General features: G+C 32.3%; 1 protein-coding gene and 1 long non-coding RNA gene across 6 annotated transcripts in view; one reads left to right on the top strand and one right to left on the bottom strand.

The window, feature by feature from the left end:
- Window positions 1-19,815, bottom strand: part of LOC115878125 (large neutral amino acids transporter small subunit 2) — a 113,300-nt gene that overhangs the window by 47,439 nt on the left and 46,046 nt on the right. For all 5 annotated transcript variants that reach the window (XM_030894495.1, XM_030894494.1, XM_030894498.1 and 2 more), the window contains exon 2: window positions 12,174-12,426. In XM_030894495.1, coding sequence (XP_030750355.1) covers window positions 12,174-12,426 — 253 coding nt within the window. The remainder of the gene's footprint in view (window positions 1-12,173; window positions 12,427-19,815) is intronic.
- Window positions 17,031-18,103, top strand: LOC115878128. The gene is made up of 3 exons (XR_004049468.1): window positions 17,031-17,677; window positions 17,738-17,916; window positions 17,977-18,103. It is a non-coding gene; the product is annotated as an uncharacterized LOC115878128 (long non-coding RNA).

Raw genomic sequence — 19,815 nt, 5'->3', positions numbered from 1 at the left:
TCTGTTAGTCTGGAGAATACCTACCTACCTGTTTACATCATAAAAAACTATATATAGTCTAAGATCCGAGTACTAAACGACTTTCACCGAACTGGTTAGTGGATGAAAAATATTTTATATCAAATGAAATATCTTAATGAATATATTTTAAATGGGTTGTCTAAAAAATTTCAGTCCAGAATATGATTAATTAAAAATTAAAAAATCCATTTTTTAAACATTTTACCGTCTCGGTTAATGGATAAATAACTTACCAATCAAAAGTATGAACCCTATAGAATATGCAAACGTTAGGTTGACTATTTTTTTCCCGTCATAACCTTTGGGTAGGCAGGTATAAACAGGTAAATCGATAATAGTAATTTGCGCCGGTCTAGTTAATGAATGAGCTTTTAAATTAAAGATTATTTTATTGTGAACACGGTGATATAGGGTTGTCTGCAAAAAATCAGTCCTGAATTCCGGTTGTCAAGTTTTAAAAAGTTAAATATTGCTGCGAGTAAATACGTCCAACAGAGAGGTCCCAGCGAAGCTATACCATGCGATAGAAGAGGACGCAGCATTACAGCTGCGTGTATCTCGTCCGTTGAATGAGAGAGAGTGCGCATGCGTTTTGTCTATGCCATTGAAAAGGATAGCGATAGACTCGTAAATATTGCGCGTCATTTTTGAGTGCTTGCCACGATTTTAACACGCTTTTTCAGAATCAAAACAACCTGCTCTCTTATTCTTAAATGTTATATTGTGAAAAAAATGGCGAAAAAGTGTTTTTTGTGTAGTTCGGACGATGATGTGATTGATTTTAGCGACGAAACTTTTAAAAATTGTGTATCCAAGTTAGCTTTTCGTAAAATTAAAAATTTTAAATACCACGACGTTCAGCTAACCTATGCGTCGCTCAAATTTGTAGGTTATCATACCACATGTTATAAGAAAATTACAGCTTTAAATCAAAAGTACAACGACGAATTTCTGAAGTTTAGTGCTGAGAATATTGTAAGTACATAATAATTTAATTTTTACAATTATCTTAGCAGACTTTGTCTTCTATATATTTTTTCATGATGAAATAATTGCTTGTAAAATTCACACTTATAATTCTGTTAATTTTCAACACATACAATTTCTTTCGTTTACTTAAAGTATCTTGCTGATAAAATAATAATGAAAATTATTTGATTTCTTTTTTTTTTTTGTAACTTCATTAAAATGGAGACATTTCCATTCAACTATCGAAATAAAATGATTCATGAATCTTATTTATCATACATTTAAATATAATCGTAAAAATCGACTTTCAGGAGTACGCCAATGCATCTACTGCTGACGAAGTCTCCAAACATTCTAGTGTCACTTCCGATATCATACTTCCGGAAGGTGAAGACAGCAATGCGAATGAGACATCTCATACTTCGGCAGATGCAGAGAAGGTAATGATATTTTTCATTTTTTTTTTAACCTTTCTTCATTTACTTTCTTCTTTTTCTGTAATATTACTGATATTCGGCGTCAGCGGATCAAATAACATTGAAATAATTATATATTGTACACTGGCCTCAAAATTTTACTACAAAATAATACAGCATTTCCACTAATTATAATAATACACCCCTCAGTATTAAAATGAAGAATTCAAACTTGCAGGATAATTTTTTTTTGTTATAAACAATATTTTTACAGTACTGTTTAAAAGAAAATTTTTTGTTTGATTTGGCCCAGTTTAATACATATAAACATTTTCGAAAAAACATTACTTTCTCAATATTTGAACCAGCGTAATGAAGAAGTGCAACAGTAATACAAAATCAATGTCGTTATATATTTTCTTTAATAGTGTTAAATTCCATTATCAGAATAATTATGCGAATGAACAACTAAAAGCTTTTATGACTGAGGCTAACCGAAACCTTGAGTAAATTTACAGGGCATTTAATAGATGACTTACTCATAGAAATATAATGTATATTGTTCTATTTAATATTTTAATAATTAAACATTAAAAATTTATAAAAAAATTTTGATCGATTCAATTTTTATTCTGCATTAAATATTTTTTGGCCAATTCGTAATTAAATAATGGTATTGATTCTTTTAGGATCCGTCAACAACAACAGTTTCGGCATCGAGCAAAATCGTTTGTATTTTTTGCGAGCACAGTCAAAAAAGATGCGGGAAGAAACTGCTCAATCTGATTTTTCCTAAGAATGAAAAAGTGCCGCTGTTAATGAAAAATATAGCCGAAAAATTAGGCGATTTAGAGATCCTCTCTAAACTTGCGCATCAAACTGTTGCATACCATCAGCCTTGTTATGCAGCATATCAATCAAAAGATAAACGATCTACTCAAGAGCCTACTGATTCCAGCTTTAGTAAATACAGACAGCTCCATAAATTGGCTTTTGAATCTTTATCGAATTTCATAACAGTACAAATCATCGGAAATAATAAAGTAATGTACTTGGCCCAATTAATGTTGAGATATCAAGCTTTATTGTTAGAGTTTGGAAATCATGAAATTGATTTCGACGATATCCAAGATTACCGATCTGAAACTCTGCAAAAAAAAATATTGAGCAAATTTGGTGACCGTATTACTATCGAAGCGTCTACCGGAACGCGTTCCCAAAAAATTGTGTACCGGACAGACATTGACGTTTCTGTCATGGCGAATAACACCAAATTTTTGGAGAAAAAAAATGATCAAAAATTTGAAGATGTCGCATATTATTTAAGAAGCTGCATTAAAAATATTGATGTTCACCCGCTTCCTCGCAGAGTAACTGCAAACGACATCATTCAAGGAGAATGCAACATTCCTCAACAATTATTTGATTTTATTCAAAACTTAGTTCAAGGTCCTAACATTTCTGATGATAATTCCGACAAATATAATGTCAAAATAACTTCCATATGTAGCGACATTATTTATGCTGTCACTAAGGGTAGATGTAAGCCAGCAAAAAATTTAAACCTTGGATTGGCAATCAAATCTTTAACTAACTCTCGGCAAGTCATTTCGATGCTCAACAAGTACGGCCACACGATTGGATACAATTTGGCCGAAGAATTGGAAACCGAAATGACGTATACATCGATTGAAGAGAATACAGTAATACCAGCTGGTATCATCGCAGCTAATGGATACAGCACTCACGTGGCGTTCGACAATTTCGACCGCTTCGTTGACACTACATCTGGCAAAGACACGATGCATGATACTGTTGGGATTATTTATCAATTTTCTAGTGCTGAAACAGATAACTTCGACGATGTTGAAGCTACAACTTCATCAGCGTCTCCATTTGATGGCAACGAAAATGAAGAAGGACCTGTCCGTAAAAGAAGACGATTTAGCGAAATTTCGCGACAAGTTAGACCATATTATACGAAGCCAAAAACGAGTATGCAGCTTATTACCGTAGATTCTTATACCAGTACAATGGATCTATGCAAAGGTGCTACGGAAATAGCAACAGATAAAGATTTGCTATGGATAATGTCGTTATCAAGAATAGATTCTGTTCCTATGTGGTTGGGTTATAACTGCATGATGTCAATTGACCATAGTGAAACGCAAAAGATCGAGTATTTAGCTCCGATAAATTCTTCTCCAACGTCTTATGCGGTAGTCAACGAAACATTAATCATAGCAAAAGAAATTGCTGAAAAATGTCAACAGGCAGAAATTATTGTGACATATGATTTAGCAATAGCAAAAATGGCAATGCAGATTCAAGAGAAAGAGAAACCAAAATACGATAATATTTTTGTTAATTTGGGAGCGTTCCATACAATCGCGGCATTTTTCAAAGCGGTCGGAAAATATATAGACTGTAGCGGATTAGTGGAAATATTGGTTCAAGCAGAGGTATTAGCTGCTGGCTCCATGAACAGCTTTTTAGACAGTAAGCATTTCAATCGCTGTAAGCGCTTACATCCTCTTACTGCTGCTGCATTGCAAACATTACATTTTGAACAATATTTATCAACAACTAATATGTCTCCTGAGACAATGGATGAGCTACTGCAAATGCAAATACGGAATGCATCCAATCAGGATGCGTGTGACGCCAGGGAAAAGATCGAGTTACCAGATTTATTGGATCGTATTTTAAACGGATATAAAGAATTCTGCCGACAGACTTTGATGGGTGAGAAAGGGAAGACCGCTAAATTCTACTATCAATATTGTGAATTAATAAATTTATACCATCGGTTTTCAAGGAGTATCCGCACGAGTGACGTAGAACTGTACATGGACTCAATTTTCAACATGTCTGATTTATTTTTTGCGTTGAATCAGCCAAATTATGCCCGATGGTCTTTATTGTACTTGAGCAATTTAATCAATTTGTATTCTGAAAATTCGCCGTTGATATCTGAGTTTCGTCGAGGCGCTTTTGGAATTAGACGAACCAAAACAAATTTTGCTCGATCTCCTGTTGACTTGACACTAGAGCAGACGATCAATGCTGATGCTAGCAATCAATTGACTGATAACCTTGCCGCCGATTCAATATCTGCACGTCAAAGATGGGCGCTCAGTCACAGTATGAGGACAAAAATATTATCGACTATCAAAGAAAATATCGGATTAACGAAAAAGGATGATACTTCACACTCGTTACAAACAAGTAAAATTAAGAAAGATAAAAAAAATTTGGACAGTATCATTAAAGCAATAAAAGATATGATGAATCCATTTGATGACACCATTGACAAAGATATTTTATTCAATATTTCGACGGGGAAAGCTGCATCTGAAGAAGTTGCTGATTTCTTGCTTAACATCAAGACAGCCGGCAATGAACAAAAATTAAATTTTATCTTGGAATGCGCTTCAACTTCCGCAAGATTCGACAAGCCTATAAAACGGAACAAGATCTGCAATTTTGCTTCTCAGTGTACGACTAAAGTTCTGATGACCAAAGACAAAAACAAAAAAGTATTATTAAAAATGGAACGAGACATATTTGGGCGACTTCTGGGAATTAGTCTAAGCAAAAAAATTAATGTTGAATATTGCCTGACTTTTCCACTAGCACCAATGCCACCGGCCCTTTTTTCATATACTGGTGAAATGTTGAAAACAGCTAAATCGACGTTAGCAAAAACTTTGAAATCCGAAACTGAAGTGGTAGAGCCAACAAACATCGACGTAGAAATAATTGATGGTTTTTACTACTTACACCAAATCGGATCTTCTATGCCACAAACTTTTCAAAAAATTGCAGAGTCAATACTCATAAAAATATGTTCAACAAATGCCGCAGAAATACATTTAATTTTTGATCGCTATTTATCACCGTCAATCAAAGATTGTGAACGTGAAAATCGAAAAGAGTTTGATATTGCGTACAATATTTCTGGACCTCAACAGACCAGACCTAAAGATTTTTTGAAAAGTCTTAGAAATTATCGTTTTAAAGAGGCTTTGGTGCAGTTTCTGGCAGATCATTGGGACAACAAAGATTTGGTACCAATAATCCAAACGAAAAAAATTTTTTTAACCGTCGACCATCAGTGCTACTCTTATCAAGTTGAGCAAAATTCTATTAGAAAAACTGAAGAGGTTGATTATGAATGTCATCACGAAGAGGCAGATACGAGGATTATTTTCCATGCTCATAAAGCGGCACCAGGCTCTAGAATATTAATAAAAGCCTCTGATACCGATGTCTTCATTATTTTGTTGGGAAATATGCATAAACTTTCGGAATTAGAAATTTTGCTTGCTAATTCGGCAACAAAAAAGACAAGTAACCAACATCTTGATTGCATTAATTGCACCAAATTAGCGTCGAAGTTAGGGCCCAAATTGTGTAAAAGTTTACCCGCATTTCATGCCTTTACAGGTTGCGATTACACGGCAGCATTTTATAATAAAGGAAAAGTGAAACCTTTCAAGTTATTTTCAAAAAATGAAAAATATCAAACTGTTTTTACGTCATTAATAGATGAAGCTGATATTTATATTAATGAAAAAATTGACATCGTTCAAGAATTTACTTGTAAAATGTATGGCATTAAAAACTGCACTAAAGTGAATGATGCGAGATATCGCATTTTTCAAAAAAATTACTCTTCCAAAGAAGACAGAGAACGGTTTTTAAAAAAAATCAAAAGTTTCGACTCCAATACTATACCACCATGCTGGATATCACTGAAGCAAAAAATTTTGAGAACGATTTTTGTCAATTCTATGTGGCTTAATGCCACGAATCCAGTATGCGTTAAACTGCAGCCTACAAACTGCGGTTGGGTTTTAGATAATTATTTAAAACCAATAGGGTTTATTGGAGAACAAACACCGTTAACGGTGGAAGAAATTGTAGAAGCTACTGAAAACGAGAATGAGGACGAAGAATATTCAAATCCAGAAGACCCAAATTTTACTTCCGATGAATCGGATGTAGAATAATTGATATTGAATGAAAATGTATTTAATTTAAAAACTTATGTATTACTTTTGATTATAATAAACTTTCTATATAAACATAACGTTACTTTTGTATATAATTATTTTTACTTGATGATAAATATTAAAATTTTTGTTTTATTTGTTTTAATTCAAACTGCTGATAGAAAAATTTGAAATAGCAAGATAAGTATTATATATGTATCACTATACATTTTTATTTCCAAAACAAGTATATACTTTAATATCACGTACAATATGTACACACATATATCATTAATATATTATAAAAAAGTATTTAAAAAACATTCTTCGATTTAAATATAAATAATCTGCTTAAAAATGACGCGCAATATTTACGAGTCTATCGCTATCCTTTTCAATGGCATAGACAAAACGCATGCGCACTCTCTCTCTCATTCAACGGACGAGATACACGCAGCTGTAATGCTGCGTCCTCTTCTATCGCATGGTATAGCTTCGCTGGGACCTCTCTGTTGGACGTATTTACTCGCAGCAATATTTAACTTTTTAAAACTTGACAACCGGAATTCAGGACTGATTTTTTGCAGACAACCCTATATCACCGTGTTCACAATAAAATAATCTTTAATTTAAAAAAGCTCATTCATTAACTAGACCGGCGCAAATTACTATTATCGATTTACCTGTTTATACCTGCCTACCCAAAGGTTATGACGGGAAAAAATAGTCAACCTAACGTTTGCATATTCTATAGGGTTCATACTTTTTGATTGGTAAGTTATTTATCCATTAACCGAGACGGTAAAATGTTTAAAAAAAATGGATTTTTTAATTTTTAATTAATCATATTCTGGACTGAAATTTTTTAGACAACCCATTTAAAATATATTCATTAAGATATTTCATTTGATATAAAATATTTTTCATCCACTAACCAGTTCGGTGAAAGTCGTTTAGTACTCGGATCCTTTACTAATACAGATAAGTCTTAAGTTTGATACACAAGGTACGCTTTTATTTTATAATTTTTGAGACAACAGATTTAATAACCTGGTAAATTATCACTATTTATCCCACATATTCTAGTCAAAATTATTTTTTATTTAACGTTATAAGTTATAATTTGATTCGTACAGTACACTCTTACTTAGCTATGATATTTTATATGAAAATTATTAACACGTATTCATTTTAAAGGTTTTTGTACACGACATGTTTCGAAACATCATCGTATTGAGACATACATAAATTTCACCTGTTTTTATATTAAGTAGCTTACTTAGTTCAAAGAATACAGTTACTAAATTCGAATCTATTTAAAATAACTTGCGGTTTTATTGGGAAATAAATGTTTAATGTAGGATAGTTATTTCTGACTTTTATTCCTGATAAACATAATAGACCCTTAATGCTGTTGATTACTTTATTTTAGCTATGTTGTGATATCGTATTTTTCTTTTTGGTTTCTTACTTTACCACTCTCATAAACAAAGTAAGTGGCGCCCTTTTCACTGTCTTTGACCATACCTATTTGAATTCTTCAATAAAACATCAATATTAAAATCTCTGCAGCCTATATATTATCATTTTTTTTATTTGAATATTTAACAACATTAGAAAGTCACTGTGAGTCAGAAGCCTTACCTACGAATCCAGCTTTCCTCTAACCCTGAGCAACGATTTTTTTTTTCATTCTATTTGGGTAACGACAGAAAAATCGTCACACATAAAAGAATAAAGTATATGACGCCCTGTAACGTGGGGTTCAGCTTAATTTGATTGACTCAGCTTAATTTGATTGACCCAGCTTAATTTGATTGACTCAGCTTAATTTGATTGACTCAGCTTAATTTGATTGACTCAGCTTAATTTGATTGACTCAGCTTAATTTGATTGACTCAGCTTAATTTGATTGGTTCAGCTTAATTTGATTGGCTCATGTTCTATTTAATTGGATCAACTTAGTTTATTTTGTTTGACTTTTATTGGTAAACTTAATTTAGTAAAATAATTTCTATTAGGCTCAGATAAATTTTCTTTAAGGCAAAGACTATAGTTTTGAAATTTTGTTTTCATTATTTCTGTAATTTAATTTTTATAATTTCAGTACAACAGCAATTTTTGTTTTTTATGTTATAGAGGGTGTTTGTTTATCGGTTTAAAACTCAGAGATAAATAACTTGATACTTCTGACTACATAGTTTATTGAAATTTTGATCTTGATATAAATATACAGGTAAGGTTATATTTTGAATATACAGAGTGGACATAATTTTAGTATACAGGGTAGCGTTGTTAGTACTTCGTAAAATTTTGGAATTTGTTTTGAATATTTGAGTCTTTTTTGGTTTTGACATTGAACATAATTTCTTTCTGATAGATTGCGTCGAGTCATAACAGCTTTTTGTTAAAATTAGTAAACAGGCTAATACTTAATATTAGTATGAAACAAAAAAATATTTTATAGCAAAATTAAAATTTATTTATAGCCATGATTAATAAATGTAATATTATTTTTTCATTTTTATAGATTTTGTACAAAAAATCGATGGATGTATACAGTTTCATGGCAGTACATCTATCCTTTTGATGAATATTACTAATAATGCATCAGGACTTAAAATATATCTAAAATTTTATTTGTTATGGTTAAATATATTTTTACTGCTTCAAAAGTAGTAAAGAAATATTATTATTATTCATCACTCTTCTCTTGATTGTCTTATTGATATAATTGTATAATTTTTAACCCTTTATCGTTATCCTTAGAATTTTCATAAGAGACTTAGAAATAAGAATATTCAGCACAATTATAGCATAATTAATAAATGTAATATTATTTTTTTCATTTTTATATATTTTGTACAACAAGATACAATGATTAAATATATTTTTACTGCTTAACAAGCAGCAAGGAAATATTATTATTCATCGCTCTTCTCTTGACAGTCTTATTGATAAAACTGTATAATTTTTAATCCTTTATCGTTATCCTTAGAATTCTCATAAGAGACATAATATTTAGCCCAATAATTGCTCCCGTGACTGTTTCAATAGAAAGCAGCCTACAGGATGAGTATTGCCAAGGCTTGTTTTGAGACCGAATATTTTGGAAATTTCTGAAATTTCCTGCAAAATTCGAATGGAAATATTTGCTACCAACATCACTAATTATATCACTATAAATTTTAACGAGAAGTTCTCGGAATACAATTCGAATACAATACTACCCTGTATATATTTTTTATAATGCCTATAAAAAAGATTGGAGTAAAAGTTTGAAATAAGAAACCCAATATCTTTGTATCAGTTTCTCATATTCCTTTCTTACCTTAGGCACATCGATATATTCTGCTAATTTCAACCCTATGTTTTTCTCGACATCTTTCTCCTCCAATAAAATTAATACCTCATCATCGATCTCGAATCTCGATCTCAAAAAATAAATTGTCTTCCTCAAAATAAATATTTTTATATGTGTTTTCTGTTTAATATCCAATTTTATTTAGTTTAGTAAAAGTCTGTTAAATATGTATAGGTAAATATACTTTCATGTAGTTTCTATGTTTATGAAATGTCTCTTCGTGGACCATGACCACGTTTTAAGTCGAAAAAATAAATAAATAAAACATCGGATAACACACTATTCCAGCATCCTACACGATATTCTAGAGACAAATTCTTTAGGACAAAAAGAAGAAAACGTAATATTATAACGGTTATAACCTATAATTTAACCTCCTGAAAATGAGTGATATTAATAATACACACACAGCACGTAAAGACCACCTAAAAAAGAGACCTGGGTCACCTCTTATATAATTCTGATGTTTGGCCATCATTCTGGTTCTGCTTGATCCGATTAAAAGTATTTTTTTTTATTATTGTAAAACAATTTTATTAAATTAATTAAATGTTTATTAACAGGCTAATACTTAATATTAGTATGAAACAAAAAAAAATATTTTATAGCAAAATTAAAATTTATTTATAGCCATGATTAATAAATGTAATATTATTTTTTCATTTTTATAGATTTTGTACAACAAATCGATGGATGTATACAGTTTCATGGCAGTACATCTATCCTTTTGATGAATATTACTAATAATGCATCAGGACTTAAAATATATCTAAAATTTTATTTGTTATGGTTAAATATATTTTACTGCTTCAAAAGTAGTAAAGAAATATTATTATTTATTCATCACTCTTCTCTTGATTGTCTTATTGATATAATTGTATAATTTTTAACCCTTTATCGTTATCCTTAGAATTTTCATAAGAGACTTAGAAATACGAATATTCAGCACAATTATAGCATAATTAATAAATGTAATATTATTTTTTTCATTTTTATATATTTTGTACAACAAATCGATTGATGTATACAGTTTCATGGCAGTACATCTATCCTTTTGATGAATATTACTAATAATGCATCAGGACTTAAAATATATCTAAAATTTTATTTGTTATGGTTAAATATATTTTACTGCTTCAAAAGTAGTAAAGAAATATTATTATTCATCACTCTTCTCTTGATTGTCTTATTGATATAATTGTATAATTTTTAACCCTTTATCCTTAGAATTTTCATAAGAGACTTACGCCCAGTTTCATAATACAACCCTTAAAGTCACTTTAGTTAAAGTCCACTTTAAGTTAAAGTCCACTTTAAATTCAAATAGGTTTCATAATCAATTGGCCTGGTTACTTTAACTAAAGTGAAAATTGCCTATCAAATTTATTTTGGTACCACTGAAATACACGATCTGGCTGTCAAAAAGTTTCATGGCAGTACATCTATCCTTTTGATGAATGTTACTAATAATGCATCAGGACTTACAGTCCATCGAATTTGTTATGATTAAATATATTTTTACACTGCTTAACAAGCAGCAAAGAAATATTATTATTCATCGCTCTTCTCTTGACAGTCTTAATGATAAAATTGTATAATTTTTAATCCTTTATCGTTATCCTTAGAATTCTCATAAGAGACATAATATTTAGCACAATAATTGCTCCCGTGACTGTTTCAATAGAAAGCAGCCTACAGGATGAGTCTTGCCAAGGCTGTTGGTTTGTGTAGAAACCCATGTAGAAAGTGTCGCTCACTTGAATTTACATAATCTCCAATGGCATTCCTGTTCCTGTGCAGTGATTGTCTAGAACATTTTCTTATTTGCTTGGTAATGTTTTCACAGTCGCTGTGCTTATATTTGTGATAGTAATCTCACCTTCCTTCTTTCCTGTTGATCCCAAACAGACAGTAGTGAGACAAAAACGTTTTTGCCCTCGGATGACACAAGTGTTCAGCAACTGATTGACGATAAATGAAGAAAACTACCAACAATTTTAGACCCTAAGTTAGCAAACATCGAACATGTTTATATGATTTGAATGAATTGAATTTGTATTTTTTTAAATAATAAGGCTAGGATAAAATGGGTTAGGTTAGGTTAGGTTGTCTGTTGCATGGAGTGAGTAATATCGTATGACAAGATAAATCCACATACTTTGAGGATTTTGCTGAATCTCTTCTTCAAATCTTTAATTCTCTCAACCACAGACAAACATACAAATTATCTTCAAGTCAGACCAATCAATTAGTTGATGGTATTAGATGATATATTGTTTTTGTTGCGATACCGCTAATATTTTTTGGATTTTACCTATAGTTAATATTCGTTGGATTTTAATCACCTGTTGGATTTTCTCCCATTACAATTACATCATTACAAACACAACAACAAAATACACTTACTTTACATTGTAACAATTGATAGCAGTCAAGCCACATATTGTGGCTGCGGCTACGAGAGTGACAGCTTCTACTGGAGCAGGACAATCACCCCAGAACGGCTGAAGAATGTACTGAGCAAATGTCATCGATGTTATGGCATTTCCAGTAGGTACCAGAATAAAAAGGGCCACCCATAGATACAGGAAAGCTGGCAAAGGGCCAAAAGCTTCACTAATATAGGCATAATCTCCCCCAGATTTAGGTATCATAGTACCTGGAACAACAAAAAAATATATAAAAATAAAACATATAATTTAGCTGTGGTTTCAGAATTATTTTATTAAGTGTTATTAATTATCGAGTATTAGTATTTTTCATTAAGATAGTACGTTATTATTAAAGGACTTTTATCTAAGACTCATTCACTAGGAAGCGAAATTTGGACCGATGCCTATGTAGCTTACAGAAGTCTAAATACATTACATGGAGTTTCACAGTAGAAACATAAAACTGTGAACCATAGCAGAAATTTTGTCGATCCGGAAATTGGAGTTAATACAAATTATGTAAAGCTACAAAAGTTTCACTGATATAGGTCGAGTATTAGTATTTTTCATTATGATAGTACGTTATTACTAAAGGACTTTTATTTAAGACTCATTCACTAGGAAGCGAAATTTGGACTGATGCCTATGTAGCTTACAGAAGTCTAAATACATTACATGGAGTTTCACCGTACACACATAAAACGGTGAACCATAGCAGAAATTTTGTCGATCCGCAAAAGGAGTTAATACAAATTATGTAAAGCTACAAAAGCTTCACTGATATAGGTCGAGTATTAGTATTTTTCATTATGATAGTACGTTATTACTAAAGGACTTTTATTTAAGACTCATTCACTAGGAAGCGCAATTTGGACTGATGCCTATCTAGCTTACAGAAGTCTAAATACATTACATGGAGTTTCACCGTACACACATAAAACGGTGAACCATAGCAGAAATTTTGTCGATCCGGAAACAGGAGTTAATACAAATTATGTAAAGCTACAAAAGCTTCACTGATATAGGTCGAGTATTAGTATTTTTCATTATGATAGTACGTTATTACTAAAGGACTTTTATTTAAGACTCATTCACTAGGAAGCGAAATTTGGACTGATGCCTATATAGCTTACAAAAGTCTAAATACATTACATGGAGTTTCACCGTACACACATAAAACGGTGAACCATAGCAGAAATTTACCAAATAGAACAAGGTCAAGAAAATCCTAATCCAGGAGAAAATATCATTGAGGGCGAAGGGCATAATGAAAATAATAACTTTCCAGATGTCATTGCAAGGAACAATGATCGTAAACACAAAAATCCATTCGAAGAAATTCTCCCAATTCCTCGCATAGAACCAGGACCAAGTAACAACAGAGGTCACCGAAAGCAACATGCTGAAGTGCTAACATCACCGGAAACAATTACCGTGAAAAGAGCAAAGAAAGAAGAAACAATAAAGAAATTAAAAGAAGAAAGCAGCAAGAAAACAGAAAGAAGAAAGAGCGACAAAGTCTAAAAATAAAGTGGAAAGTAAGAAATTAAATAATAGGTTAACACTTGCAAAGAAAAAGCCTGGAAAAAGCGCAAAAGTTCAGAGAAAGAAAACTGTTTCAACGGGAATGAATTACAGCTCTAGTTCATCAGACACCGAGACAGAGGTAGAATTAAAGGAAAGCGATGATTCAGAACTCGAATTTGATGAATCAGATTTTTGTGCAAGCTGTAAAGGATGTTATATGGACAAAAAAGGTCCCAAGTGTGATTGGATTCAATGTGTAATTTGTTCGAAATGGGTCCTCCATCTCGAAATCTGCACTCCATCTGATAGATTCTGCGACGACTGCATCCCGTTATCCGAGTTTTGAAATGATTTGTTGTTTTTTGTTGATTAAAATACATATTCTTTATTTTTTGGAAAATAAAAGCTATTTTTTGTAAATTTGTCTACTTTTTGTTAAAAATATAATTTCTAATTATGAATTAATGTTGCCCTATTACCCCAAGCTATATGCCATATTACCCGTACCCACGGGTAATATGGCAATGAAGTATCATTCAACATTTCTATGTGTAACATTTTTATCAGTGGAAATACGGCAACGAGATATTTACAGTGACTAGCTATAAAGGCACGGTCTTAGGTGTCACTTTCATATTGCGGCTGAGTCGCTTGTTTGTTAGAATGTGATCCTATGAAATTTATGTTGCCATATTTCCCCGCTTTATTCTATAGGTCGAGTATTAGTATTTTTCATATAAGTTTCACCGTACACACATAAAACGGTGAACCATAGCAGAAATTTTGTCGGTCCGCAAAAGGAGTTAATACAAATTATGTAAAGCTACAAAAGCTTCACTGATATAGGTCGAGTATTAGTATTTTTCATTATGATAGTAGGTTATTTCTAAAGGACTTTTATTTAAGACTCATTCACTAGGAAGCGAAATTTGGACTGATGCCTATGTAGCTTACAGAAGTCTAAATACATTACATGGAGTTTCACCGTACACACATAAAACGGTGAATCATAGCAGAAATTTTGTCGATCCGGAAACGGGAGTTAACACAAATTATGTAAAGCTACAAAAGCTTCACTGATATAGGTCGAGTATTAGTATTTTTCATTATGATAGTAGGTTATTTCTAAAGGACTTTTATTTAAGACTAATTCACTAGGAAGCGAAATTTGGACTGATGCCTATGTAGCTTACAGAAGTCTAAATACATTACATGGAGTTTCACCGTACACACATAAAACGGTGAACCATAGCAGGAATTTTGTCGATCCGGAAACGGGAGTTAACACAAATTATGTAAAGCTACAAAAGCTTCACTGATATAGGTCGAGTATTAGTATTTTTCATTATGATAGTAGGTTATTTCTAAAGGACTTTTATTTAAGACTCATTCACTAGGAAGCGAAATTTGGACTGATGCCTATGTAGCTTACAGAAGTCTAAAACATTACATGGAGTTTCACCGTACACACATAAAACGGTGAACCATAGCAGAAATTTTGTCGATCCGGAAACGGGAGTTAACACAAATTATGTAAAGCTACAAAAGCTTCACTGATATAGGTCGAGTATTAGTATTTTTCATTATGATAGTAGGTTATTTCTAAAGGACTTTTATTTAAGACTCATTCACTAGGAAGCGAAATTTGGACTGATGCCTATGTAGCTTACAGAAGTCTAAATACATTACATGGAGTTTCACCGTACACACATAAAACGGTGAACCATAGCAGAAATTTTGTCGATCCGAAAACGGGAGTTAACACAAATTATGTAAAGCTACAAAAGCTTCACTGATATAGGTCGAGTATTAGTATTTTTCATTATGATAGTAGGTTATTTCTAAAGGACTTTTATTTAAGACTAATTCACTAGGAAGCGAAATTTGGACTGATGCCTATGTAGCTTACAGAAGTCTAAATACATTACATGGAGTTTCACCGTACACACATAAAACGGTGAACCATAGCAGGAATTTTGTCGATCCGGAAACGGGAGTTAACACAAATTATGTAAAGCTACAAAAGCTTCACTGATATAGGTCGAGTATTAGTATTTTTCATTATGATAGTAGGTTATTTCTAAAGGACTTTTATTTAAGACTCATTCACTAGGAAGCGAAATTTGGACTGATGCCTATGTAGCTTACAGAAGTCTAAATACATTACATGGAGTTTCACCGTACACACATAAAACGGTGAACCATAGCAGAAATTTTGTCGATCCGGAAACGGGAGTTAACACAAATTATGTAAAGCTACAAAAAGCTTCACTGATATAGGTCAGTATTAGTATTTTCATTATGATAGTAGGTTATTTCTAAAGGACTTTTATTTAAGACTCATTCACTAGGAAGCGAAATTTGGACTGATGCCTATGTAGCTTACAGAAGTCTAAATACATTACATGGAGTTTCACCGTACACACATAAAACGGTGAACCATAGCAGAAATTTTGTCGATCCGGAAACGGGAGTTAACACAAATTATGTAAAGCTACAAAAGCTTCACTGATATAGGTCGAGTATTAGTATTTTTCATTATGATAGTAGGTTATTTCTAAAGGACTTTTATTTAAGACTCATTCACTAGGAAGCGAAATTTGGACTGATGCCTATGTAGCTTACAGAAGTCTAAATACATTACATGGAGTTTCACCGTACACACATAAAACGGTGAACCATAGCAGAAATTTTGTCGATCCGGAAACGGGAGTTAACACAAATTATGTAAAGCTACAAAAGCTTCACTGATATAGGTCGAGTATTAGTATTTTTCATTATGATAGTAGGTTATTTCTAAAGGACTTTTATTTAAGACTCATTCACTAGGAAGCGAAATTTGGACTGATGCCTATGTAGCTTACAGAAGTCTAAATACATTACATGGAGTTTCACCGTACACACATAAAACGGTGAACCATAGCAGAAATTTTGTCGATCCGGAAACGGGAGTTAACACAAATTATGTAAAGCTACAAAAGCTTCACTGATATAGGTCGAGTATTAGTATTTTTCATTATGATAGTAGGTTATTTCTAAAGGACTTTTATTTAAGACTCATTCACTAGGAAGCGAAATTTGGACTGATGCCTATGTAGCTTACAGAAGTCTAAATACATTACATGGAGTTTCACCGTACACACATAAAACGGTGAACCATGGCAGAAATTTTGTCGATCCGGAAACGGGAGTTAACACAAATTATGTAAAGCTACAAAAGCTTCACTGATATAGGTCGAGTATTAGTATTTTTCATTAAGATAGTATGTCATTACTAAAGGACTTTTATTTAAGACTCATTCACTAGGAAGCGAAATTTGGATTGATGCCTATGTAGCTTACAGAAGTCTAAATATATTACATGGATTTTCACCGTACACACATAAAACGGTGAACCATAGCAGAAATTTTGTCGATCCGGAAATGGGAGTTAACACAAATTATGTAAAGCTACAAAAGCTTCACTGATATAGGTTGAGTATTAGTATTTTTCATTATGATAGTAGGTTATTTCTAAAGGACTTTTATTTAAGACTCATTCACTAGGAAGCGAAATTTGGACTGATGCCTATGTAGCTTACAGAAGTCTAAATATATTACATGGATTTTCACCGTACACACATAAAACGGTGAACCATAGCAGAAATTTTGTCGATCCGGAAATGGGAGTTAACACAAATTATGTAAAGCTACAAAAGCTTCACTGATATAGGTTGAGTATTAGTATTTTTCATTATGATAGTAGGTTATTTCTAAAGGACTTTTATTTAAGACTCATTCACTAGGAAGCGAAATTTGGACTGATGCCTATGTAGCTTACAGAAGTCTAAATACATTACATGGAGTTTCACCGTACACACATAAAACGGTGAACCATAGCAGAAATTTTGTCGATCCGGAAACGGGAGTTAACACAAATTATGTAAAGCTACAAAAGCTTCACTGATATAGGTCGAGTATTAGTATTTTTTCATTAAGATAGTATGTTATTACTAAAGGATTTTATTTAAGACTCATTCACTAGGAAGCGAAATTTGGACTGATGCCTATGTAGCTTACAGAAGTCTAAATACATTACATGGAGTTTCACCGTACACACATAAAACGGTGAACCATAGCAGAAATTTTGTCGATCCGGAAACGGGAGTTAACACAAATTATGTAAAGCTACAAAAGCTTCACTGATATAGGTCGAGTATTAGTATTTTTCATTAAGATAGTATGTTATTACTAAAGGACTTTTATTTAAGACTCATTCACTAGGAAGCGAAATTTGGATTGATGCCTATGTAGCTTACAGAAGTCTAAATACATTACATGGATTTTCACCGTACTCACATAAAACGGTGAACCATAGCAGCAATTTTGTTGATCCGGAAATGGGAGTTAACACAAATTATGTAAAGCTACAAAAGCTTTACTGATATAGGTTGAGTATTAGTATTTTTCATTATGATAGTACGTATTACTAAAGGACTTTTATTTAAGACTCATTCACTAGGAAGCGAAATTTGGACTGATACCTATGTAGCTTACAGAAGTCTAAATACATTACATGGATTTTCACCGTACACACATAAAACGGTGAACCTTAGCAGAAATTTTGTCGATCCGGAAATGGGAGTTAACACAAATTATGTAAAGCTAAAAAAGCTTCACTGATATAGGTCGAGTATTAGTATTTTTCATTATGATAGTACGTTATTACTAAAGGACTTTTATTTAAGACTCATTCACTAGGAAGCGAAATTTCGACTGATGCCTATGTAGCTTACAGAAGTCTAACATTACATGGAGTTTCACCGTCATGCTGGATGTTACAGCAAAGAGAGGTGTTATAGTTTTTTTTACAAAACCGTACAAGACAGTCAATACTTGCACAAATTGAGAAATACATATTATTTGGAAAAGGCGATTCTTTGAGCCATGTATTCACCGTACACACATAAAACGGTGAACCATAGCAGAAATTTTGTCGATCCGGAAACGGGAGTTAATACAAATTATGTAAAGCTAAAAAAGCTTCACTGATATAGGTCGAGTATTAGTATTTTTCATTAAGATAGTATGTTATTACTAAAGGACTTTTATTTAAGACTCATTTACTAGAAAGCGAAATTTGGACTGATGCCTATGTAGCTTACAGAAGTCTAAATACATTACATGGATTTTCACCGTACACACATAAAACGGTAATAAAAACTATAGTAATACATAATACGGTAATAAAACGGATAGCAGAAATTTTGTCGATCCGGAAATGGGAGTTAACACAAATTATGTAAAGCTACAAAAGCTTCACTGATATAAGTCGAGTATAAGTATTTTTCATTATGATAGTACGTTATTTCTAAAGAACTTTTATTTAAGACTCATTCACTAGAAAGCGAAATTTGGACTGATGCCTATGTAGCTTACAGAAGTCTAACATTACATCGAGTTTTACCGTCATGCTGGATGTTACAGCAAAGAGAGGCGTTATAGTTTTTTTTACAAAACCGTACAAGACAGTCAATACTTGCACAAATTGAGAAATACATATTATTTGGAAAAGGCGATTCTTTGGCCATGTATTCATGGCTTCACATGCAACAGACGCAAAGTCGGTTAGATTGTCCTGAGACAATCATTCTTTTCACAAATGAGAGTGTCTCTAAAACATTGTCTTTATATGATGTACCACTGAAGTTGTTTATCACCACTAATATGATTCTTATTAAATAAAAGGCCAGGAACGACGGTACTACAACAGTACAGTTTTTTTCGGGACATTGCATCATGGAAATTGGTAAACGATTCAAATGAGTACAAATTTGGTGGCGTTGGGCATATAATACAAATAGATGAGAGTGTCGTTACAAAACGGAAATATGAAGTTAGTAGAATTGTACCACAAATGTGATGGGTGTTAGGCATGCTAGATGTCACAGCAAAGAGAGGCGTTATAGTTTTTTTACAAAACCGTACAAGACAGTCAATACTTGCGCAAATTGAAAAATACATATTATTTGAAAAACGCGATTCTTTGAGCCATGTATTCAGATGCAACAGACGCAAAGTCGGTTACATTGTCCTAATACATTCACTCT

Source organism: Sitophilus oryzae, unplaced genomic scaffold (assembly GCF_002938485.1).
Source record: "Sitophilus oryzae breed Bouriz unplaced genomic scaffold, Soryzae_2.0 scaffold_1500_pilon_pilon, whole genome shotgun sequence".
Lineage (NCBI taxonomy): Eukaryota > Metazoa > Arthropoda > Insecta > Coleoptera > Curculionidae > Sitophilus > Sitophilus oryzae.
The sequence above is the reverse complement of the archived record's forward strand: the minus strand, read 5'-3'. Positions and strand labels throughout refer to the sequence as shown.